The sequence below is a fragment of the Entelurus aequoreus genome, linkage group LG14 (assembly GCF_033978785.1).
Source record: "Entelurus aequoreus isolate RoL-2023_Sb linkage group LG14, RoL_Eaeq_v1.1, whole genome shotgun sequence".
Taxonomy (NCBI): Eukaryota; Metazoa; Chordata; class Actinopteri; order Syngnathiformes; family Syngnathidae; genus Entelurus; species Entelurus aequoreus.
This window is the reverse complement of record NC_084744.1, coordinates 17,468,501-17,494,955: the sequence shown is the minus strand read 5'-3', so window position 1 is coordinate 17,494,955 and position 26,455 is coordinate 17,468,501. Positions and strand designations below refer to the sequence as shown.

The window sequence follows — 26,455 nt, the reverse complement described above, 5'->3', positions numbered from 1 at the left end:
TGATGTAGTGTTGTAACAATACCAATATTTTAGAACCGGTACTAAAATTATTTCGGTATTTTTCTATACTTTTCTGTACTTTTCTAAATAAAGGGGACCACAAAAAATTGCATTATTGGCTTTATTTTAACAAAAAATCTTAGGGTACATTAAACATATGTTTCTTATTGCAGTTAAGTCCTTAAATAAAATAGTGAACATACTAGACAACTTGTCTTTTAGTAGTAAGTAAGCAAACAAAGGCTCCTAATTAGTCTGCTGACATACAGTAACATATTGTGTCATTTATCATTCTATTATTTTGTCAACATTATGAAGGACAAACTGTAAAAATGGATTATTAATCTACTTGTTCATATACTGTTAATATCTGCTTACTTTCTCTATTAACATGTTCTATCTACACTTCTGTTAAAATTTAATAATCACTTATTCTTCTGTTGTTTGATACTTTACATTAGTTTTGGATGATACCACAAATTTGGGTATCAATCCGATACCAAGTAGTTACAGGATCATACATTGGCCATATTCAAAGTCTTAATGTGTCCAGGGACATATTTTCTGAGTTTATAAACATAATATACATTTTAAAAAAACGAAAGATGTTGTGATGCCAAAAAATATCGACGTAATCGTAGTAGTATCGACTAGATACGTGCCTGTACTTGATATCATTACAGTGGATGTCAGGTGTAGATCCACCAATGGCGTTTATTTACATTTTGACGCCGGTGAGCTACGGTGTGTAGTGAAACATGTTTAGCTATTCCTCGTACTGGAGGGATGATACTTGTAAGAAACTTACTTTATTTGTCGCAATGGAGGCGAGCATTAGTGATTTAGAAGTAGCTAAAACACTGCCGACTAGCTCGCCATGTCTTAAAGCACCTCTTCCTGAGGGCGTTTCAGTGTTATAACTTCACCTTTTATCGTTAGTTTTTAAGCCAAAATGCGTCCGTTCTCCCTTTTCTGTCTACACACTGTGTCTGCTTGTAAGTACTCTGTGATTGTGTGCTGCCGAACATGCTCGTCTGCTCGTAAACCAGCAATGTCACAACGTGACTTCGACGCGGGGGTGTGCAGGACCAGTACGTTTCGGAGACGATATTGTACCGGAAATGATTCATTAGTATCGCGGTACTATACTAATACCGGTATACCGTACCGTATGTGAATTATTTTCTCCTTATCCTTCTCCTCTTGTGCCTGGCTAGTGCCTGTAGAAGGTTGACATCGGAAGCCAGCAGCAGCAGAATGAAGTGCCAGCTTGTACATTTTTCAAAGTGCTGGAATGGTCATGCCAAAGCGAAGCAGCGTGCGTTTGCTAACCCCTGACACCTTTTTTTGGTCTCCCGCTGGAACGCTGTCATAGCTGTGACATGACACCTGTCATAACATATCGCAGTGGACGTGTCAGTGGACAACTAATTACTTTACATAGTGTCATACTGGTTCTCATTCTCCGCTGAAGTGCAGACCCTGAAGTGGTGAAAGGCGTTTTGGCCAGAAATCTGCTCCACCTTAAATTAGACCGAGAAACCCCTTCTTGTCTTAAATATTTGCAGATGTGTGAGATTTGTCACCAGTGACAGCGTTCTTTCTTTTTTCTTCAGATCCGTCTGCCCCACCACGCCCAAGCAGTCTGCGTGTCACCAACGTGACGCAGGGGGATGAAGGACTGGTGACAGCTCGTCTCAATTGGACCTTGCCAGAGGAGCCCGACATCCCCATTCATCACTACAAAGTGTTCTGGAGCTGGACCGTGCCCACCAAGTCAATGGTTTCATCCAAGAAGAGAAGGAGAAAGACCACCAACGGGGTAAATGCTCCCTTCCAGTCTCGAGTCTCTTTCGTTCTGTCGTTTTTCGCTTCCCGACATTATCTCAGCATCCACCCCTCGGGGTTCTCCAGAGTCGCAAATATTCCGACTACATACAAGGCCATCAATCACAAGCTGATTCAAATATTCTGTTTGTTGTTCCTCGGACTGATTGAAGAACCCTTCAACCCAGTTATGCTTTGAAGGAAGACACATTAATTGTGTTGCTTACAATATTTCCACAATGATATTAGATATAGGTCATTATTTACTTCAAGTAAAGGGAGCAACAGGCAGGCTAAAATTGCCTGAGGCTTTATTTATGTCTACTGGCAACGATCCCTTTCGCAGCTCTGGGAAAATTAAAAAAACATTATTGGTGTCAGTTCTTGCATCTGTGATCACATGTCATAATTTTATTCGTACTTACAAATGAGTACAAATTATAAACAGATATTATTATTTTAAGAGGCGATGATTGGCATTAGTGCTGGTTCATGGGTATGGATAGTCAAAGCAGACAACGAGAAGCTAATGGTGAGAAGTTAGGTCATCTTCATTGATTAGCTCCAGGGATGCAAAACATTTTTTCTAGATGATACCGATATAACTTCCTGCTTCTTCCAATATCTCATTTGTATCTAATTTGTATTTGATTTAGATGAGGTTACATTACATAACATTGCCGGCAAGTGGGAGGAAAGGAGTACTCTCCCTAACCCACAATCTCGTCCCAGCTATTTATCGGTGTGACGTTTTTATTTCTCATATCAGCCTGATAATTATAGGTGCCTAATCTGTCAAGCACTCCTTATTACCGTACTACATTTTAGGCACAGATCATTGTAAGGCTTATGCTAAAAGTCTAGTCTCTGGGTTTCACAAGAATGGCACATAAAGCCTCCACTTAATATGTATAAGACCTCCATGACTCCTCGAAAAGTGCTTTTCCAGAAGTTTTCTGCTCAGCCCAGGCTCTGTTTACTCATTAGAAATTAAAAAGCAATTAATTTGCCTTTAGGATAATTGGAGTCAGCTTATCAGGTTTGAAAAATGCCCCCTCCTAGACTGCTTTGCCTCCCCTGAAGTCTTCTGGTCTCGTCCTAAGCTTTTTTTCTTCCAGGCATTCTATTAAAAAAAAATATTCTCCCAAACTAAAGACATCCTCTTCTAATGTTACAGTACATGTTCTCCCAGCCTACCCTATCGCTTATAATTTACAACTTTGATACTATACTGTATATGAAATCGGTCTTGAGACCAGTAAATGAGAACTGTAAATTCTTGGCAACATGCAGTATTACTTATTTTCTCTGACGTTTATACAGCCTGCGAAATGCAGTGTGGAGAATTCTGGCAAGCTAATGTTAGGACCCCGTCTTAGTTTGCAACAACAGATTGGATTGTCACCAACCTGTTGACGAGTGAAATACAAGCACAATGACCGCTTATACACTATATTGCCAAAAGTATTTGGCCACCTGCCTTTACTCACATATGAACTTAAAGTGACATCCCATGGAATTGTCCAAAATGTTTTGGTATCCTGCAGCTTTCAAAGTTCCTTTCACTGGAACTAAGGGGCCAAGCCCAACTCCTGAAAAACAACCCCACACCATAATTCCTCCTCCACCAAATTTCACACTCGGCACAATGCAGTCCGAAATGTAGCGTTCTCCTGGCAACCTCCAAACCCAGACTCGTCCATCAGATTGCCAGATGGAAAAGCGTGATTCATCACTCCAGTGAAGGCATCTCCACTGCTTTAGAGTCCAGTGGCGACGTGCTTTACACCACTGCATCCCACGCTTTGCATTGGACTTGATGATGTATGGCGTAGATGCAGCTGCTCGGCCATGGAAACCCATTCCATGAAGCTCTCTGCGAATTAGGGGTTAGGTTACGTGGGCTAATTGGAAGGTTACATGAAGTTTGGAGGTCTGTAGCAACTGACTGTGCAGAAAGTCTTTGCACTATGCGCTTCAGCATCCGCTGACCCCTCTCTGTCAGTTTACGTGGCCTACCACTTGGTGGCTGAGTTGCTGTTGTTCCCATACTCTTCACTTTTCTTATAATAAAGTTGAGGAAATTTCCCGACTGGATTTGTTGCACAGGTGGCATCCTATGACAGTTACACGCTGAAAATTACTGAGAGCGGCCCATTCTTTCACAAATGTTTGTAGAAACAGTCTCTAAAGCCTAAATGCTTGATTTTAAACACCAGGCCAAGTGATTAGGACACCCGATCGTCATCATTTGGATGGGTGGCCAAATACTTTAGGCCAGTGGTCCCCAACCTTTTTGTAGCTGCGGACCGGTTAACGCTTGAAAAATTTTCCCACGGACCAGGGGAATCATGTGTGCTTACGGACTGTATCCCTGCAGACTGTATTGATCTTTTTTGACATATAATATATATTGTGTTTTTTATGTTGATTTAATTAAAAAATTAAAATATATATATATATTTTTTTTTAAATTTCTTGTGCGGCCCGGTACCAATCGGTGGTTGGGGACCACTGCTTTAGGCTATGTAGTGTAAATCCTATAAATGTAATAAGATGTAGTGATTCTGTAAAATCATAACTCCTTCAGCATGTACGTACAGAATCGCATACCTGGGGCTCGCTATCTGTGAAAATGATTTCATTAGGGACGCGAGCAGAAAGACTGCTTGTCTAGACAGTCCGCACACACCTGCGGAGAGTGTTCTCCTGAATTAGTTTAAAAAAATGAAGAGCAGATGTGGCACAGAGAGCAAAGACACCAGACACCATATTGACACATGTACTACTGCTTTCCACTTTGGCACCTTGGGGCTTTCAAAGCACCCTGCTGGTCGAAGAATGTCAAAACACGCACAGTCAATAACAGGAGCTCATCAAGGACTCATACTGTTGGTGGAATGTAAGGAGTCCAACTCGGGGGAGGAAGCCCTGGGAGGCTGTGACAACACGGCTCCCTTTGCTTGGGGCCCCGAAGGCTATCTCCTCACCACAATACCTCTTCCTCAGCTCTACATGTGTTCCTCATAAGCAGGGCTTTTCCTGTAGGCTTCGATTGGCAGAAGCTGAGCTAGATGCTGGGATGGTGACAAGCAGTCGGAGTTTAGTGATATTGTGCAAATGCCAACCTCTGACATGTTTCTGTTGCTGAAGGCTCAGACATGGGTGGACCTGGAGGCCTTGCAAGCGAACAGCAGCTACACGGTGGAGCTGCAGGCTGTGACGTACTGGGGACAGGTGCGACTGAAGAGTCCCAAGGCCCTGCTGCAATTCAGCACCACCCAGAATTCCGAATCAGGTAAACACAACAAGTTTGGATAATAGTTACTCATTCCTTCAGCTGCTAATGTGTGACTCTCAATAAAATGACACTTTGAGTGTTTTTTAGAAAAGTTGATCAACTTACTGTCAAGGCAAAATCAACACATGATCGAATAGTTTGGAACAAAGTATTTCAGTTCAGTTCAGTTCAGTTTCAGTTTATTTGGAACATGCATACGATACAATGTGATGCATCACACATTTCCAGTTGTTTCATTACAGCACGTCCGTAGGAAGAAGCAGCACTTATTTAATCCTACCACTTTTCAAACCATAGCAATTTTATCCAATGTCCTTGTTCTCTGTAACAGAACAGTGAACACATAAATAATAAATACATAATATACCATAGTAAGCAAACAAATATTAAATACATAAATAACCTTTGTCTAAATAAAATAAAAAAAGAGAAATGCTTTAAAATGTAATATCGGAAATTATCGGTATCGTTTTTTTTATTATCGGTATCGTTTTTTTTTTATAAAATCAACATAAAAAACACAAGATACACTTACAATTAGTGCACCAACCCAAAAAACATCCCTCCACCATTTACACTCCTTCACACTCATTCACACAAAAGGGTTGTTTCTTTCGGTTATTAATATTCTGGTTCCTACATTATATATCAATATAGATCAACACAGTCTGCAGGGATACAGTCCGTAAGCACACATGATTGTGCGTGCTGCTGGTCCACTAATAGTACTAACCTTTAACAGTTAATTTTACTCATTTTCATTAATTACTAGTTTCTATGTAACTGTTTTTATATTGTTTTACTTTCTTTTTTATTCAAGAAAATGTTTTTAATTTATTTATCTTATTTTATTTTATTGATTTAAAAAAAAAAGAAGGACCTTATCTTCACCCTACCTGGTTGTCCAAATTAGGCATAATAATGTGTTAATTACACGACTGTATATATCGGTATCGGTTTATATCGGTATCGGTTGATATCTGTATCGGTAATTAAAGAGTTGGACAATATCGGAATATCGGATATCGGCAAAAAGCCATTATCGGACATCCCTAATTGATTGCTTATTTTAGTTTTACTGAGATTCAAAGATAGTCTGTTTTTGTCAAACCATCTTTCTAATTTGTTAATTTCTTCTGTTATTATCTGTATTAGCATTTGTATTTCCAAGATAAAACATTGTTGACATTACGCCAAATCAATGATATACATATTTTGGCCTTTTGATGATTGCATTAAGAGTGGCTGAAAAGTCCGCCAATGACAGTTTGGTCAGGCTTTGGAAAGAAGGCAAGAATTGGGGAAGTGGAACAATACATGCAGACTGAGGATCCTGGAATGTTAGAAATTATACAAATGAAAATAGGGATTTTAAAATCTCAGTTGTTTTTTTTTTGTTTTGTTTAAATGTACTTCTAAACCACTATTGTAGATTGACAGTGGTAAAGGAAGCAAAAGAAGCCGAGCGATTACACTATACAGGATCACAAACTTTAATGATGTTAAATGTAAGATTATTCTAAATATGAATATGACTGAATATGCTTGGGAACTGAAGCTTTGTGTGATAGTAACAAAAACAATATATTTTTTATGACGGTGACTAAAGACAATTTCCCTTCTGTTTGTTTGCACTCCGTAAGTGCTCGATATAATATTGCCACTTGTAGTCTGCTTACTGCACAGACTTAGCTCAGTGCTTCGAGGGTTCACATTTTAGGTATAGATGTTGACTGTAAATCACAACAAGCCTCTAACCTCGGCACTGTTGGTACACATCCAGCTACAGCACATTCATGCATAAAGAACATGTTGTAGCTGGACAAGGAAACTCTTGTCTTTGTGTCGCCATGCTGCTGCCCTGACACAGTCAGTGTTGTATTTACGCTGCTGAAGCAAACATTTCTCATTTCTCCTTCGCAGTCAAACTGGTGCACAAGTGGAAGAAAGAGGAGATATCCCTGTCTGGGCCGACCTTAGCCAAAGCGAAACGGCCTTCTGGTCCTCTAGAGGTGGGCACGCCCTTCTACCTGGATGGCCAGCTGCAAGTTCGTGTCTACTGGAAGAACCGTGGAGGTAGAATCAAATCTGCATTTATAGCTTTCATAAAATCTCATTAGCGGCCCATTCAATGACGAATGCCATCGTAATGTGTTATGCTTGGCTCTTGCCACCCAAACAATAGAATAACCTTTCTTTCATAGGTCTGTTACCTGATTGTGTTAAATGAATCAATGTGTCTTTGTGTGGGTAATATGAGCGGCGGTGAAATTGCCATAAAACCCGCACATGGTAGAGCAGAGCAAAGCCACTGTTTAGTAAAGAACTATAAACACTCGGAGCGGGAGCTGCGCGATGGGATTTATTGACAGCTGCCTTTAATAGATCCTCGCTTCAGCGGTGAAGCGTTCCATTCTGTTTTTGCAAAAGCTGATGTCACACGAAACAGGAAGGTTCGCCACAAGGTGGTATAAAGCGCAGTGCAGGCATGCCTGTCCTAGTGGCGTCCATTCCCCAACACTTCGGTTAATACCATAGTGGAAATATGGAAGCCTTGAGAGCAACGCTCTCAGGGTAACCTGTCAAGTTCCATTCGATGGTCTATGTTCTGTTACTAATATATGTCACGGGCCAAGCCAAACTCTACATCCCTGAGTCAAGAATGCAAAGCCTGGCTTGAGGGAAAGGCCTGGTGAGACACCAACTGCTGAATCAGAGAGAGAGAGGCGAAGAGATGGAGTCGGTCCAAAAGCTGTTCGCAAGGTTGGCTTGGACGCGGCGTGCTGAGTGATGCTAACTGCGATCAATCATGGCCGGGGGAATCACTGTGTTTAAGAACATTGTAAATCCTCTTCCAGGCTCCGTCTGCAGTGTACAGTATGTGCCGCTGCCATTCATTTGACTTGAAGGATGACCCCCGTCTTTGGCACCGGCGAGCCCGGTTCTACTACTGTAAACACAAGGATGGCCCGGGTAGTCGGGAGTCGGACGACATCTGGTTTGTGTGACGGAGAAAATGAAGGGACAGGTTAACTGGACCGTGATTAAACTCTCATTCATTGTGATCCAAAGCAGCTTTGGCCTCTGGGTTGTCTCCAGAACACCAAAGCAAACTGAACCGTATACTTGATCAGATAATATATCGCTGTCTGCAACACACAGACAAAAGGCAGTCGGACGGCGTCGACAGCGACAATTCTGGGGTTCACTTCCACTCAAGATTCAGCAAACACTGCATTGATGTTCTCTACCTCAGTGTTTTTCAACCTTTTTTGAGCCAAGGCACATTTTTTGTGTTGAAAAAATCCGGAGGCACACCACCAGCAGAAATCATTAAAAAAACGAAACTCAGTTGACAGTAAAAAGTCGTTGTCGCAATTGTTGGAAATGAATTTAAACCATAACCAAGCATGCATCACTATAGCTCTTGTCTCAAACTAGGTGTACTGTTACAACCTGTCACATCACGCCGTGACTTATTTTGAGTTTTCTGCTGTTTTCCTGTATGTGGTTTAGTTCTTGTCTTGCGCTCCTATTTTGGTGGCTTTTTCTCTTTTTTTTGGTATTTTCCTGTAGCAGTTTCATGTCTTCCTTTGAGCGATATTTCCCGCATCTACTTTGTTTTACCAACAGAGAATATTTCAGTTGTTTTTATCCTTCATTGATGATTGTCATGTCATGTACGGATGTACTTTGTGGACGCCGTCTTTGCTGTCGTCCAGCATTCTGTTTTTGTGTACTTTGTAGCCAGTTCAGTTTTAGTTTCGTTCTGCATAGCCTTCCCTAAGCTTCAACGCCTTTTCTTAGGGGCACTCATCTTTTTGTTTATTTTTGGTTTAAGCTTTAGACACCTTTTTACCTGCACGCTGCCTCTTGCTGTTTCCGACATCTACAAAGCAATTAGCTACCGGCTGCCACCTACTGATATGGAAGAGTATTACACGGTTACTCTGCCGAGCTCTAGACAACACCGACACTCAACAACAACACATAATTTGCAGACTATAATTACTGCTTTGCAAAAACTATTTTTAACCCAATAGGGGAAATTTGATAATCTCCCACGGCACACCAGACTGTATCTCACGGCACACTAGTGTGCTGCGGCACAGTGGTTGAAAAACACTGCTCTACCTGATTTCCACGTCCTGGTCTTGTCGTACATGCCGCCTCCTCTCTCTGCCAGGCTCGGCATATCTTGTTTATTTTCCCTCTCTCTCCTACTTCCTGGTACACTGTAATTCCTCTCTTCTGCTTCCAAAGAGCTCAGGGGCTCCAAGTGCCAGCGCTGCGTCTAAGCCTTCAAAGGGCCCCTTTTATCTCCCTGCCGCAACCCCGGCCCCCGCTGGAAGGCAAACGTAGCGTCGCTCAATTATTAATCGGACACGTTTTTTGCACACATTCGAGCGACACAGTTGAATGAATAATGAATTTGGGAACATTAGAGGAGGCCTGCGCTGATGATGAGCTCATGAGAGGCAAGAGTGCATTTATGAGCACTAATGTGTCCCATTATGGCAGTTTGGGCTGCACTAAGAAGACTTGCAGTCCTATTTTTCAGCCATTTGGGGTGCAAACTGACAATTTGCTGACTTTGATAGCAAACATCTGCGATGCCATTGTCCATGCTGGACTGTGCATCTGCCCACCATTTACTCTTTGTTAGCTCTGCTTTAAGTCTCGACCAAGTCCCTGGGGAAATATCTGGGACGATTTTTAGCTGTTAAACACTTCGCTCTGCTCACTAGCAAGCTGCTAAAATTGTGCGTTTGGTGCACTAAGTTGACATGTAGAGAATCTTCTGTGAATGCGGCTGCAAAGAAAACAAGTGTGAACCCGAACAGCCTAACCGCCTAAAACAAAACAGCAGAATCTTTATAATTCTCTGTAGATCCATCAAGCTAACTGTCAACAACTCATTGACTTGGAACAACTTTCGAAATGGAAAAGTTTTGGAGTTGAAAAATGATAGAGCAGGAAGCGAGAGATAAGTTATCTTCATCATCTCAGACTTGAAAAGTTGTCATTTAATCATTTCGGCCTGTCTATTGAAATATCCTGCACGTTTAATCCAAATACTGTCATGCGAGGATAAGGGGCGATTAAGTTACTACTTTAAGTGTTGCATAATTATCACTTTTACATCTAACAATGTCATGAATAAAGAAGCATGCTTTTCCCCCTTATTTTATCGTTATTGACTAGGGGTGTAACGGTTTTGTAGATACTGCGGTATTTCAGTTTTAAAGTTAAAGGTACAAAAATGTAATCAAAATATTTCCATAACTATTTGAGTTATGTTGCTAACAAACCCTGGCTGTGTTATGCAAAGCAATGCTTTTGTCTCTGGCGTTTCCAAGGCGACACAGAGAGCCAGCCGGTCACGTTGCGCAGCATTGAGGTAATCAGCAAAAAAATTGTTAAACGCAGGAAATACGCTGAAACTGAAAAAATATTTAACAAATCCTCAACCCATCCATCTATTTTTCCATCGTTTGTTTCTCCCGATGTCGTGGGGGCTGGAGCTTATCGAGCTGCACTGGGGCGAAGGCAGTGTACACCCTCCTCATAAACTATGATCCAAAACAATATATATTTGAAGCATCAGTTTGTGAGGTATTTACACTATTAAAAGTTAATTTGTAAGTTAACTTTCATGAGAAACAACACTTTCCAGACTGATGTAAACATGTCCACTGTAGAGGACACTGCTTCTTAGAAAGTAAAAGCTAAAAGACACTAAAGTGACCATCGTTGTTTTACACTCGATGTTTACATTGTCACTTTAAAAACACGCAACTATAATTTTTTTTTTTTAAACATTTGCTGCACAATTCTTTGCACTTAAAAATACATAAATGTAGTAGTGTTGTCCCGATACCAATATTTTGGTACCGATACCAAACATTTTTCGATACTTTTCGGTACTTTTTTAAATAAAGGGGACCACAAAAAATGGCATTATTGGCTTTATTTTAACTAAAAATCTTAGGGTACATTAAACATATGTTTCTTATTGCAAGTTTGTCCTTAAATAAAATAGTGACCATACAAGACAACTTGTTTTTTAGTAGTAAGTAAGCAAACAAAGGCTCCTAATATAGCTGGTGACGTATGCAGTAACATATTGTGTCATTTTCCTTTCAATTATTCTGTCAAAATTATTAAGGACAAGTGGTAGAAAATGAATTATTAATCTACTTGTTCATTTACTGTTAATATCTGCTTGCTTTCTCTTTTAACATGTTATATCTACACTTCTGTTAAAATGTAATAATCACTTATTGTTCTGTTGTTTGATACTTTCCCTTAGTTTTGGAAGATACCACAAATGTGGGTATCAATCTGATACCAAGTCATTACAGAGGCGGTATAGTACTGAAAATGATTCATTAGTATCTCTAATACCGGTATACCGTGCAACCCTAATATGTAGTAATAAATATGATTAGAACATTTTAGCATTATGTTTGTGTTCAAGTAAGTGTGTTTATCCTAAACATTCCTGCCACTTCATTTTATACAATATATCATTTTTAAACCTTTCTTTTTTGGACATATGCCACAATAATATCGTACCGTGGCCTAAATATAATGATAATATCCTACCATGATTTGATATCGTTACATCCTTATTGACTAATCGCAGTGGAGATGGTAAGCAGCACCAAGTTCCTGGGGGTGCAGATAACTGACAATATGACACCGGAGCTCTTGTAAAAAGCAGCTCATTCACTTTTTGCGTGGGATGAAAAGAGCACAGCCTTTCCCCCGTTCTCACCACATTCTACAGAGGCACTATAGAGAGCCTGCTGACCAACTGCATCTCTGTCTGGACTGGAGCCTGCAATGCCTCAGACTGGAAGTCTCTGCAGAGAGTGGTGAGGATGGCGGAAAAGATCATCAGGACTCCTCTTCCTCCTTTCAAGGAAATCACAAAAAGCCGCTGCCTGACCAGGGCTCAGAAAATCTGTAGAGACTCCTCCCACCCCCACCAAGGACTGTTTTCACTGCTGGACTCTAGAAAGAGGTTCCGCAGCCTCCGTAGCAGAACCTCCAGGTTCTGTAACAGCTTCTTCCCTCAGGCCATCAGACTCTTGAACGCATCATAATAATCCCCCCCAATTCCCCCCAAAAACGGATTAACTCGCTGGAATATAAAGACAATATAACATACATCATAAACGTGGATGCATATGCAAAAGTGCAATATATTTATCTGTACAGTAATGTATTTATTTATATCTGCACCTTATTGCTATTTTATCCTGCACTACCATGAGCTAATGCAACGAAATGTCCTTCTTATCTGTATTGTAAAGTTCAAATTTGAATGACAATAAAAAAAGAAATAGTCTAAGTCTAAGTTAAGCATGCACTTTATTCAAAGTACACGTGGTGAAAAAAACAATGCTTTCCAAATTCTTTCCCGCAGACACTTCCTTTTCGTCCGGTCTGCTGCACTTAAACAGCAGTGTTATGAAAAAGCTATAAAATGCTTGCTGGTTTCCATGCCAGTTGTAACCCCCAAAAAAGCAAGAACGGGAACAACAAAAACAATAGTTTCTTCAACATGTTGCCTTGCTTCCGTCCCATGTTTGCAGAGCCTGGAGTTAACCGCTACCACGTGCAATGGATGCCTGAGTACTGCCATCACAACGAGACACGGGGACCAGAGAAATCCTCGACCCAGGTTAGTGCCCAGAATCCGTGGCGCCTCATCAGCAGTTCTGTGCTATGCAAAGCACGTGTCTCCTCTTTTGTTTGACGCCTTTGCACTTGGAAAATCGCTCGCTTTTGTTGTGACCGTTGTGATTCAGTCTTGCGGTCAGGCCATTGGGGTGATGGCCAATAAAAGGCATTTACTAAAGCAAATTTTCCCAGAATGGGTGGCTGGTGACTGTGCCAGAATGCGGCGCTTCCACATCAGGCTTCTCTTTCTCTTTTTGGGAGCGTCTGGGGAGGTGGCTGTTTAGGGTTCAAGCTGATACAGGATGGCAGAGGCCGAGCCAATCAACACATTCTTTGGGGAGCCGGAGTGCGGTTGCTAGGAAATATACATCCCGTTACTATAGATGGCCGGGAAGGATTCCAGGCTAGGGCTTTCATGTGAGTGCAGCGCCTCATTCACTTTTAATCAAAGCTGTTTGGTATCAGAGAGAATGTACATGCCAGCTCTCGAGGGAGTACCCATTAATTTTGAAGCCCACATCCACACGCCAAGCAAAACTTCCTCAAAAACGGATGAGAAATTGATTTTTTTTTTTCCTGCAAGTGTTGCAAGTTTGAGGATGTGTTCACACTTAATGATTCTCAAACTATTGTGTACTTTACAGTACATTCCACAAGCTTCCTTTTTAATGCCAGACCAAAGGTTGTCCAGTTGTGATGTATATTTTGTAAGAAAACTGCTGGATTTGTGTATATAAGGCAGGGGTCCCCAAACTTTTTGACTCGGGGGCCGCATTGGGTTAAAACAATTTGGCCGGGGGCCGGGCTGTAATATAATATATAATACATATAAATAAACAACACAATAGAATAGAAATAGTGCCGCTAATGATGTCACGTTAACGATGGTATATCGAAAATGCATTTTTAGACAATATTATTTGCCTCAGCGGCTAGGAGACACCGAGAGTAAGTTCAGCAGGATCTACCCCAGTCTGCTGACATGCAAGCAGAGTAGTAGATTTTTGTAAAAAACTTGTTTAATTGTAAAGGACAATGTTTTATCAACTGATTGCAATAATGTAAATTTGTTTTAACTATTAAATGAACCAAAAATATGACTTATTTTATCTTTGTGAAAATATTGGACACAGTGTGTTGTCAAGCTTATGAGATGCGATGCAAGTGTAAGCCACTGTGACACTATTGTTCATTTTTTTTTATTTTTTATAAATGTCTAATGATAATGTCTATGAGGGATTTTTAATCACTGCTATGTTGAAATTGTAACTAATATTGATACTGTTGTTGATAATATTCATTTTTGTTTCACTACTTTTGGTTTGCTCTGTGTCGTGTTTGTGTCTCCTCTCAATTGCTCTGTTTATTGCAGTTCTGAGTGTTGCTGGGTCGGGTTTTGTTTTGGAATTGGATTGCATTGTTATGGTATTGCTGTGTATTGTTTTGTTGGATTGATTAATAAAAAAATAAAATAAATAAATAAATAATAAAAATCGATTTTTTCAAAATGAGAATCGATTCTGAATCGCACAACGTGAGAATCACGATTCTAATTCAAAACAATTTTTTCCCACCCCCTTAATATATATATATATACATATATATATATATATATATATATATATATATATATACACCGTAATTTCCGGACTATAAGCCGCTACTTTTCCCCCTCGTTCTGGTCCCTGCGGCTTATACAACGGTGCGGCTTATTTACGGCCTGTTCTTCTCCGACACCGACGAAGAGGATTTCGGTGGTTTTAGTACGCAGGAGGAAGACGATGACACAATGATTAAAGACTGACTTTTCATATACCGGTAGGCTGGTTATTTTGATAACGTACAGGCGAGCACTTCGTATTACTTTGCACCGTTGTATTATTTGTACTCCGCACGAATGCTGTTCGCCATGTCAAAGATGTGAAAGTTTGATTGAATGATTGAATGATTTATTGTTAATAATTGGGACGCTTTGCGTTCCCAAACAGTCCTCTCTGTCCCGACAGGTAGCAGGAACCCCTATATACTACGGTAATTACACATCAAAACCCTGCGGCTTATAGTCGGGTGCGGCTTATATATGGAGCAATCTGTATTTTCCCCTAATAAATTACGGTATATATATATATATATATATATATATATATATATATATATATATATATATATATATATATATATATATATATATATATATAAATGTATATGTATATATATATATATATATAAATGTATATGTATATATATTTGTTTATTTATTTTTATTTTTATTTTTTTTACTTGGGACTTCCTGCGGGCCAGATTTTGGACACTGGCGGGCCGTAATTTGGGGACCACTGATACAAGGGTTTACTTCCAACAACAAGCTTGTAAACTGTATTATAAGTTGGGTGTTGTTTTGTTACACAGAGCAAGAAAAATTGTAGGATTAAATAACCTCTGCTTCTTCCTATTCCTTTTCGGACGTGCTGTAATGAAACGTATCGTATGCATGTTCGAAATAAAACTGAAACTGAACTGAACTGAACTGAACAAAACTCGGAATATCCGAGTCGTCCACCAAACAGTTCAGTTCAGATCGGTAAACCCTGATTAGGTTTGTGTTTCCACCATTATTTTGCCATTTCAATCTTTACTTAATCGCGGAAGTCCTAATTCTATGTTGCTCAATTAAAGATGCTGTAGGGTCACCGGCTAAAACTGACACTTTTTGAAACCCCAAAAATATAATACCACCACAAATAGGCTAGCATGTATTATTAATGTATACAGTACAGGCCAAAAGTTTGGACACACCTTCTCATTTCAATACATTTTCTTTATTTTCATGACTATTTACCTTGTAAATTGTCACTGAGGGCATCAAAACTATGACACCTGTGAAGTGAAAACCCTTTCAGGTGACTACCTCTTGAAGCTCATCGAGAGAATGCCAAGAGTGTGCAAAACAGTAATCAGAGCAAAGGCTATTTTGAAGAAACTAGAATATAAAACATGTTTTCAGTTATTTCACCTTTGTGTGTTAAGTACATAACTCTACATGTGTTCATTCATAGTTTTAATGCCTTCAGTGACAATCTACAATGTAAATAGTCATGGAAATAAAGAAAACGCATTGAATGTACTGTATATTTAGGAAAACTAAATTAATACATAAATGTATTTTTTATATTTGTCACAATTAGAAGTAATACTTTTCAGAATGAATTGTTGGCTCTGATTGACTTTCGTTTTTCGCGGCTCGAACACACGTGCATGCTTGCAGAGAGCTACAAGATAACATCTTTAAGACGAAATGATTTAAAAAAACAGGGCCGCTGTGCTGCTATTAAGCAGGTGAGTGAGACCATAAATCACTCCGAACACCGTCCTTGCACGGTGCGTATCCTGAAGCTTTGCACCTACCTAACCGTGACATACAGCAGCTTTAAATGTACGGTAGCATCACTAGCTCTACGCTACACAGGTGTACTACTGTGACCGCAATCCAAATGAAAATGTGTTCAAAAGGGGCACAGTATATTTTGAAACCTGCCACTATAAACTGCAGAAAATGGTACTAAAATGAAACCATACTGCTTGCTTTACTGACTTTGCCAACTCAAGAAATGCAGTATGGCTACAGTATGGTGCGGGACTTTTCTATCACCAGTCAACGGTCTAGATTCCTGCTTGGCTGTGACCTAACGAGGACTAGTGGTTAGAGTGTCCGCCCTGAGATCGGTAGGTTGTGAGTTCAAACCCCGGCCGAGTCATACCAAAGACTATAAAAATGGGACCCATTACCTCCCTGCTTGGCACTCAGCATCAAGGGTTGGAATTGGGGGTTAAATCACCAAAAATGATTCCCGGGCGCGGCCACCGCTGCAGCCCACTGCTCCCCTCACCTCCCAGGGGGTGATCAAGGGTGATGGGTCAAATGCAGACAATAATTTCGCCACACCTAGTGTGTGTGTGACAATCATTGGCACTTTAACTTTAACAAGCGGTATAAAAAAAATGAATGGATTTCTATTCGCTTTCAACTGTCATTTTAAAGCTCGCCCAGTGACGAAAACATGACTTGGGTGCAGAGTTTCAGAGTTTCAGCCTAGGTGACCCAAACTGCGTCAGCTAGAAAACGTACTGGGACCCACTTCTGGGTGCTGGTTTCGGTTGGCAGACACCGGGGTCCGGGTAATAGCGTCGACACCTGACCAAACAAACTACAGTACAGTGGAACTCGCTACAGTCGGTCCTGCTCATGTACAGAACTCGTCTGTGCCGACTGACTTAATAAGAATATGCACAAATGGAGAAAACAATGTCCCCCATTTCCGACCGTTCTCTTTATGACTCTGGCAAAAGTCAATGTAAATGTGTATGTAGGGCGGGGCAATATACCAGTATAATATTTAATACCCATTTATTTAGAAAACTGTATATATTTGATACTATACCGCCATACCGGTATGTCTTTATGTGTCTTTGTTATGGCCGTTTGCTCCTTTCTACGCCTAATGGGCGAATCAAAGGGCATCCTCTTTGGCTCAAACTAAGTTTTTACAGAGGCTTCTCTGCCGCACTATGACGCAGTGCATCAACCTTTTTTAAAAGAAATATGGCAGCTCGGTGCTAACTTCTCGACTCCCGAGCGATGCAATAGTGAGGCTATAAACCTAACGAATAAATAGTAATGAATAAAAACTGCTTTGACATAGTAACGATTAACTAATTACTTTATAAGAATAAAGAACACAACACACAAGAACACGAGGGACGCAAACAGACTGGACAAGCTGGTAAAGAAGGCTAGTAACGGGGTGGGAGTGGAGCTAGACTCTCTGGCGGTGGTGTCAGGGAGGAGAAGTCTAGCAAAACTCCTAGCCATTATGGACAACACCTCCCACCCACTACACTCGGACCTGGCGGGGAAAATGAGCACGTTCAGTGGAAGGCTCAGACTCCCGAAATGCAACACGGAACGACACAGGAGGTCCTTCATACCGACAGCCATCAGACTGTATAATCATTGCATATGTTCCTTCTTGACTGCACTTAAATGTAGAATATATGTAGAATGTATCGTGGCGAAGTTGGTAGAGTGGCCGTGCCAGCAATCGGAGGGTTGCTGGTTACTGGGGTTCAATCCCCACCTTCTACCATCCTAGTCACGTCCGTTGTGTCCTTGGGCAAGACACTTCACCCTTGCTCCTGATGGCTGCTGGTTAGCGCCTTGCATGGCAGCTCCCGCCATCAGTGTGTGAATGTGTGTGTGAATGGGTGGATGTGGAAATAGTGTCAAAGCGCTTTGAGTACCTCAAAGGTAGAAAAGCGCTATACAAGTATAACCCATTTATCATTTATTATTTATTATTATATATTATATGTATATAATATATTATATTATTTATTATTATTATTGTCTATTGTGAGAGAACTGTGGTGCTGAATTTCCCCCAGGGATCAATAAAGTACTTTCTATTCTATTCTATTCTATTCTATTCTATTCTATTCTATTCTATTACGTTATTACTTACAACCAAAATAATCAGAATACTCTCAACACAGGGTATTTAGCCATAAAACACTTAGGCAACCTTAAGCACTTTGCACGTTTTTTTTAAGACACCGTATACTAGGGTTGTACGGTATACCGGTATTAGTATAGTACTGCAATAGTAATGAATCATATTCGGTACTATACCGCCTGTGAAAAGTACCGGTATTTTTTGGCATCACAACATCTTCTTTCGTTTTATTTTCAATGTATATTATGTTTATAAACTCAGGAAATACTGTATGTCCCTGGACACATGAGGACTTTGAATATGACCAATGTATGATCCTGTAACGACTTGGTATCGGATTGATACCCAAATTTGTGGTAATGTAAAGCATCCAAACAACAGAAGAATAAGTGATTGTTACATTTTAACAGAAGTGTAGATAGAAAATGTTAAGAGAGAAAGTAAGCAGATATTAACAGTAAATGAACAAGTAGATTAATAAGTCATTTTCTACCACTTGTCCTTAATAATGTTGACAAAATAATAGAATGCAGCTAAATTAGGAGCCTTTGTTTGCTTACTTACTTTTTTTTTTTCTTTTTTTTTTTTTTTTTCTTATAATGTCCTGCCCAGCTTCTCGGGCAAATCATATAGCAGATGTAGATGCCCATATCGGCTGTTCAGATTTACTTTACAAAAGAGAAGTGTAGGATACTTCTCTTGTTGCCTTACTTGTATTTTGACTTTATTAAATGTATTTATATTATCATTTGGTGCAGCCGGGCCGGAGCAGGAGGGGATAGAAAGAGAGAAAAAGGAAGACAGAGGGGGGAATTGTGGGGACAAGAGGGGGATTAGACAGAGAGACAAAAACAACAACAGCAAACACAACAACAACAACAACAACAGAGCAACATCAGCAAATACGACATGTACAAATATGATGGTAAAAGTAATAGCAAATAAGCAGTTAGCGAAAATTAAAAAAAAAAAATACAGAAATCACAATGAGCATTATTACACTAAAAATGGAGCAATATGAATACCAATAGAAATAGTGCTATTGATAATAAACAATACCAGTACTTTACCTTTATTATCAACAATACAATTGTTCAAATGCAACAATACATATACGTAATGATAACTTGAGATACGAAAGAATGCAGAAAAATGGAGGGGAAGAAAGAGAAGCAACCTTAACCTTGTAGATTGTTATAGTAACAATAGGTTAAGCTTTGTCAGTGTGCCATGTTTGCTTACTTACTAATAAAAGACAACTTGTCTAGTATGTTCACTATTTTATTTGAGAACAAACTTGCAATAAAAAACATATGTTTAATGTATCCTAAGATTATTTTTTTTAAATAAAGCCAATAATGCAATTTATTGTGGTACCCTTCATTTAGAAAAGTGCCGAAAAGTATCTAAAAAATGTTGGTACCGGTACCAGAATATTGGTATCAGGACAACACTACCGTATACTGCCATTCGGACTAAAAATACAGCGGAATCAGTTTTGGTCCATATCACCCAGCCCTATGTGCAATGGCTAGTTACGATTTCAGACCACCACTTACGTCGACAAGGGTGTTGACATCAGGGGGTTCCAATGTATCATGAAATCACTCGAATCTGTAAGTGTCAACACACGCTGAAACAAGTACTTTTTTATTTGGCACGGTCCATTAACACGTTGGGTCATTAACTCATCACAGTGATCAGAGCGATAGCTGTTTCACCAAGTGATCGTCGTCAGGTTCTCCAATGTGGGCCATGTTCACCAGGGGCCTGGGTGGAGAACGTGATCCGCCTTGGCGCCATGCTTTTAATCATCACTGAGGCTCCACGGGATCTGACCCCGGTGTCATGTCAAAGTCATCAGGACTGAATAATGTGTTTCTTGGCTTAGGAGAACTACATCAACCTCCCGGGCCTGTTGTTCTCCTGCAAGTACAAAGTCACGGTTCACATGCACAAGTCCAAGAGACGCTCCAAGGAGGAGAGCACCACCTTCCTCACCCCGTCCTGCGCTACCATTCGGAGCAAGACCCACAAGCACATCCCCTGCCCCGGGGAGGGAGGCGAGTATTTAGACATTTGACCCATGACGGGCTTGTGATTGCTGTTGATATAGCGATTAAACACTGCAGCGTATTTAATCAGGGTAATTTAAAAAATCCATAAAGTATCAAAACAACATCACGGCATTTTGGGAGTCTTGCCACCAAAAGATGGAGCTTCTGATTGGGCCAAGAAATAGTCTGGCACATAACACCACGCACAACTACGATCTCAGTGGAGTGTATACTTCCTGCAAGGCCAATGTATCTTTTCTTTTCTAGCCATGATGAATGGAAGTTAAGCAAAAAGTTGTCAAAGATATGCATGGAAAAGCAACGTCCTTAGCAGTGGTATTAAGGCTTGAAGTGGAATTCCCACTTTATAGATAGTAGGGTTGTACGGTATACCGGTATTAGTATAGTACTGCGATACCAATGAATCATATTCGGTACTATACCGCCTCTGAAAAGTACCGGTCCGCCGCGCCGCCGTCACGTCGTGTCATTGCTGGTTTACGAGCAGATGAGCATGTTCGGCAGCGCACAATCACGGAGTACTTACAAGCAGACCCAGTGTGTAGACAGAAAAAGGAGAACGGAAGCATTTTGGCCTAAAAACTGACGATAAAGATGAAGTTATAACACTGAAACGCCCACCGGAAGAGGTGCTTTAAGACATGGCTAGCTAGCTAGCGGCTAAAGTCCAGCCCCAGTCTGCAGTGTTTTAGCTACTTCTAAATCACTAATCCTCGCCTCCATGGCGACAAATAAAACAAGTTTCTTACAAGTGTCATCCCTGCAGGACGAGGAATAGCTAAACATGCTTCACTACACACCGCAGCTCACCGGCGTCACAATGTAAACAAACGCCATTGGTGGATCTACACCTGACATCCACTGTAATGATACCAAGTACAGTAGCGTATCTAGTCTATACTACTATGATTACGTCGATATTTTTTGGCATCACAACTTCGTCTTTCGTTTTTAAAAAATTTATATTATGTTTATAAACTCAGGAAATATGTCCCTGGACACATGAGGACTTTAAATATGACCAATGTATGATCCTGTAACGACTTGGTATCGGATTGATACCCAAATTTGTGGTATCATCCAAAACTAATGTAAAGTATTAAACAACAGAAGAAAAGGTGATTATTACATTTTAACAGAAGTGTAGATAGAACATGTTAAAAGAACAAATAGCATAATAATTCATTATCTACCACTTGTCCTTAATAATGTTGACAAAATAACAGAATGATAAATGACACAATATGTTAGCAGCTAATTTAGGAGCCTTTGTTTGCTTACTTACTACTAAAAGACAAGTTGTCTAGTATGTTCACTATTTTATTTAAGCACAAACTTGCAATAAGAAACATATGTTTAATGTAACCTAAGATTTTTTGTTATGTTGTTATTTAGAAAAGTTGTTATGTTGTTATTTAGAAAAGTACCGAAAAGTATCGAAATCATTTTGGTACCTGTACGCTAATAGATAGTATACTTGGATACAAAGGTATCAATCTTCTTATTGAATGAATACTTGGCGAGAAGGTGAACACGTGTTTTTTTGTCTGTCTGCTAACAGCTGCAGGGCTTCCCAAAGTTCTGGCAAAGCCTGAAAATTTGACAGCGACGTTTTCCATAAGCGGGGTAAATATCACCGGCAACTTCCTGTGGCGCGTTTCCCGAGTGGCGCCCCATCAGCGGATTACAGGCTTTCAAGTCACCTGGGCTGAGATCACCTCTGAGAGTCGGCAGAACAGCCTGCCCAACAGCATCATCTCCCAGTCCCAGATCCTGCCTCCGGTAAGTTTGCTCCATCGCTTTGTCACTTGACAGTTTTGTTGCTCGAGGACAGTTCTAGCTTTGGTTACCAGGGTAACACGCTCATCCCGTTTCACTCACGTCTTCTGTACCGATTATTGCTAGGTGCTCCAATTGTCGTACGGAGGGGTTAATCTTACAGATGACTGTTAATCCAATGTATTATTCAATAAGTGAGTTTAGGTGTACAAACCTGAGATAAAGGTCCATCTCTTGGGTTTCATTTCTCCGTGTTTTTCCTCTGCGAGGGTGGTTTTAGGCGAAACACCCTGGATCTCATGTGTGCAGCCAGACACCTTGGAAAGCTCTGAGACAGCGTTGTTCTCACATTTGCTATCGTTTCATCTGCCTTTGTGCCTTTTTCCCCTTTCATCCTCTGCAAGAGCTGTGCAAAAAAGGCGCTTTTTGACATCATCTGCTCCATCAACAACACGTAGCGCCTATCTGCGCCTCCCAGCCTCTGGAGCCCAACTATAAATAACGCCACCCACTGCACCCTTTATCAAGCCGGCTGCAGAGATGAGAACGAGTCAGCCTTATGAAAGCGATTATTTGTTTTGGTCGGAGTCCCGTACCAGAGATAAGACTCGTGGTTTACAGTCCGATTTAAATGGCAAAGTTTCTCTAAGATTTCATCTGATTGCGTGTTTCTGTCCCCGCTCGGCAGGATCATAATTTGCTGGTCGTGTCCAACCTGCGGCCATCTACTTACTACAGACTGGAGGTACAAGTGATAACGACTGGAGGCGAGGGTCCCGCAACTGTCAAGACCTTCCAGACTCCCAACATATCACCAGTCAGTCAACATCGTAAGTATGAAGTCTCTGGACCTTGTTCTAAGACTGTGTTTTTCAACCAGACTAGTGTGCCGTGAAATACAGTCCGGTGTGCCGTGGGGGATTATGTAATTTAACCTAATTGGGTTAAAAATATTTTTTGCAAACCAGTAATTATAATCCGCAAATAATGTGCCGTTGTGGAGTGTCTGTGCTGTCTAGAGCTCGGCAGAGTAACCGTGTAATATTCTTCCACATCAGTAGGTGGCAGAAGGTAGCTAATTGCTTTGTAGATGTCAGGTTTGTCGTGATCACAATTATGCGGGAGGCAGCGTGTATGTAAAAAAGTATCTAACGCTTAAACCAAAAATAAACAAAAGGTAAGTGCCGCTAAGAAAAGGCACTGAAGCTATGCAAAACAAAACTAAAACTGAACTGGCTGCAAAGTAAACAAAACAGAATGCTGGACGACAGCAAAGACTTACAGCGTGTGGAACATCCGTACATGACAATCAACAATGTCCCCACAAAGAAGGATAGCATGCGCACAACTTAAATAGTCTTGATTGTGAAAACAAACCAGGTGCGGGGGAATAATGTTCAAGGAAGACATGAAACTGCCACAGAGAAATACCAACAAAACAGGAAAAGGCACCAAAATAGGAGCGCAAGACAAGAACTAAAACACCACATACAGGAAAACAGCAGAAAACTCAAAATAAGTCACGGCGTGATGTGACAGGTCGTGACAGTACACCTACTCTGAGACAAGAGCTATAGTGATGCATGCTTGGTTATGGTTTGAATTCATATCCAACAATTGCGAGAACGACTTTTTTATGTCAATATCGGCTGCTGAGTTTCATTTTTTTATGTTTTCTGCTGGTGGTGTGCCTCAGAATTTTTTCGATGAATAAAATGTGCCTTGGCTCAGAAAAGGTTGAAAAACACTCTTCTAAGAAGTGCCTTTCACTGTTTTTATCAGGATATCAAAGGGCAATTCAACCTAGTCACAAAACATAAGGATGGGTATAGAATTCTGTACTTTTATAGAAATCCGTCGGTACTACCGAGTATTGATTCACCTAAAATCAAACGGTACTCGACCTTCTCGCTCAGGCAGCCTGCCTATAGGTAACGTTGCGGTTTTCCATGCCAACAAAGCAAGCATGTCCAATCGAAAGCACTCAAATGTACACTACCGTTCAAAAGTTTGGGGTCACCCAAACCATTTTGTGGAATAGCCTTCATTTCTAAGAACAAGAATAGACTGTCGAGTTTCAGATGAAAGTTATCTTTTTCTGGCCATTTTGAGCGTTTAATTGACCCCACAAATGTGATGCTCCAGAAACTCAATCTGCTCAAAGGAAGGTCAGTTTTGTAGCTTCTGTAACGAGCTAAACTGTTTTCAGATGTGTGAACATGATTGCACAAGGGGTTTCTAATCATCAATTAGCCTTCTGAGCCAATGAGCAAACACATTGTACCATTAGAACACTGGAGTGATAGTTGCTGGAAATGGGCCTCTATACACCTATGTAGATATTGCACCAAAAACCAGACATTTGCAGCTAGAATAGTCATTTACCACATTAGCAATGTATAGAGTGTATTACTTTAAAGTTAAGACTAGTTTAAAGTTATCTTCATTGAAAAGTACAGTGCTTTTCCTTCAAAAATAAGGACATTTCAATGTGACCCCAAACTTTTGAACAGTAGTGTAAGTCTCCACTTTTCTACTTAGCTTGATGCTAATTTACAGTTGTGGTCAAGAGTTGATATACACTTGTAAAGAACATAATGTCATGGCTGTCTTGAGTTTCCAATCATTTCTACAACTCTTACTTTTTATTGATAGAGTGATTGAAGAACATACTTGTTGGTCACCAAAAACATTCATGAAGTTTGGTTCTTTTATGAATTTATTATGGGTCTACTGAAAATGTGACCAAATCTGCTGGGTCAAAAGTATACATACAGCAACATACATTATCCATTTTGGTGATGTAGAAAAGTTACAATCAAATCAAATTAGCTTCATGGCACGGCCTCTTAACTTCATGTGAGTAATTATGATTGACGACACCTGTTGACTTCTCTGAGCCCATTTAAATAGGGCTCATGTGATGCAGTCATTAGACTCGGTTACAAACGCGACAATGGGAACGTCAAAGGAACTTAGCACATAGCTGAAAAAACAAATCATTGACTTCAACAAGTCAGGAAAGTCACTTGGAGCCATTTCAAAGCAGCTTACAGTCCCAAGAGCAACTGTGCAGACAAATGTTCATAAGTATAAAGTGCATGGCACAGTTATGTCACTGCCACTGCAAGCTACCACCTGCTGCTGAGAGAAACTTGGTCAGGATGATCAAGAGTCAACCGAGAACCACCAAAAAGCAGGTCTGCAATGAATTGGAAGCTACTGGAACACAGGTGTCAGTGTCCACAGTCAAGGGTGTTTTGCATCGCCATGGACTGAAAGCTACCATGCAAGAAGTAAGCCCTTGCTCCAGAAGCGACACCTTAAGGCTCGTCTAAAGTTTGCTGCTGATCACATGGACAAAGATACAGTCCATTTCTGGAGGAAAGTTCTGTGGTCAGATGAAACAAAAATGTAGCCGTTTGGCCACAATACCCAGCAATATAGGGACGGCGTGGCGAAGTTGGTAGAGTGGCCGTGCCAGCAATCGGAGGGTTGCTGGCTACTGGGGTTCAATCCCCACCTTCTACCATCCTAGTCACGTCCGTTGTGTCCTTGGGCAAGACACTTCACCCTTGCTCCTGATGGGTGCTGGTTAGCGCCTTGCATGGCAGCTCCTGCCATCAGTGTGTGAATGTGTGTGTGAATGGGTGAATGTGGAAATACTGTCAAAGCCCTTTGAGTACCTTGAAGGTAGAAAAGCGCTATACAAGTATAACCCATTTTTCATTTATTTATCATTAATATGTTTGGAGGAGAAAAGATGAGGCCTTTAATCCCAGGAACACCACACCTACCGTCAAGCATGGTGGTGGTAGCATTATGCTCTGGGCCTGTTTTGCTGCCAATGGAACTGGTGCTTCCATTCTTTACAAGAGTTTTTTTTACAAGTGTATGTATACTTTTGACCACAACTGTACATTGGATATGCCATATCTACTGATTAGCATAAGTGATTCTACATGGAGATTTCAATACCTTCAAATTTGGCAATCAAAAGTACATCTAAGATGCTGTTGTTTAATAAGTACAACAGTTACAGTATGGCTCAACAAAAGACAAGACTAGAACATTCAACACTTGTGATTTAGGGCTATATAAATAAACATTGATTGATTGATTGATTGATTGAATTCAATTCGAATACTACCTGACTATGGCAACACACCTAGGACAAATTTGGAAAAAATGATAGCATACTTGCAAAAATGACTCAAACGTGTAAGAAAACAAGACATATCAACTAACAGCACAGTTGTCTTTGTCAG

The 26,455-nt window shown here is 40.5% G+C and overlaps 1 protein-coding gene across 1 annotated transcript in view; it reads left to right on the top strand.

The window, feature by feature from the left end:
- The window catches only part of LOC133664470 (anosmin-1), a 170,079-nt gene that overhangs the window by 140,462 nt on the left and 3,162 nt on the right, over positions 1–26,455 (top strand). Inside the window, exons 7-13 of the mRNA XM_062069114.1 lie at positions 1,617–1,822; positions 4,981–5,125; positions 7,052–7,204; positions 12,733–12,821; positions 20,222–20,393; positions 21,970–22,190; positions 22,876–23,017. Of these exons, the coding sequence (XP_061925098.1) occupies positions 1,617–1,822; positions 4,981–5,125; positions 7,052–7,204; positions 12,733–12,821; positions 20,222–20,393; positions 21,970–22,190; positions 22,876–23,017 (1,128 nt within the window). The remainder of the gene's footprint in view (positions 1–1,616; positions 1,823–4,980; positions 5,126–7,051; positions 7,205–12,732; positions 12,822–20,221; positions 20,394–21,969; positions 22,191–22,875; positions 23,018–26,455) is intronic.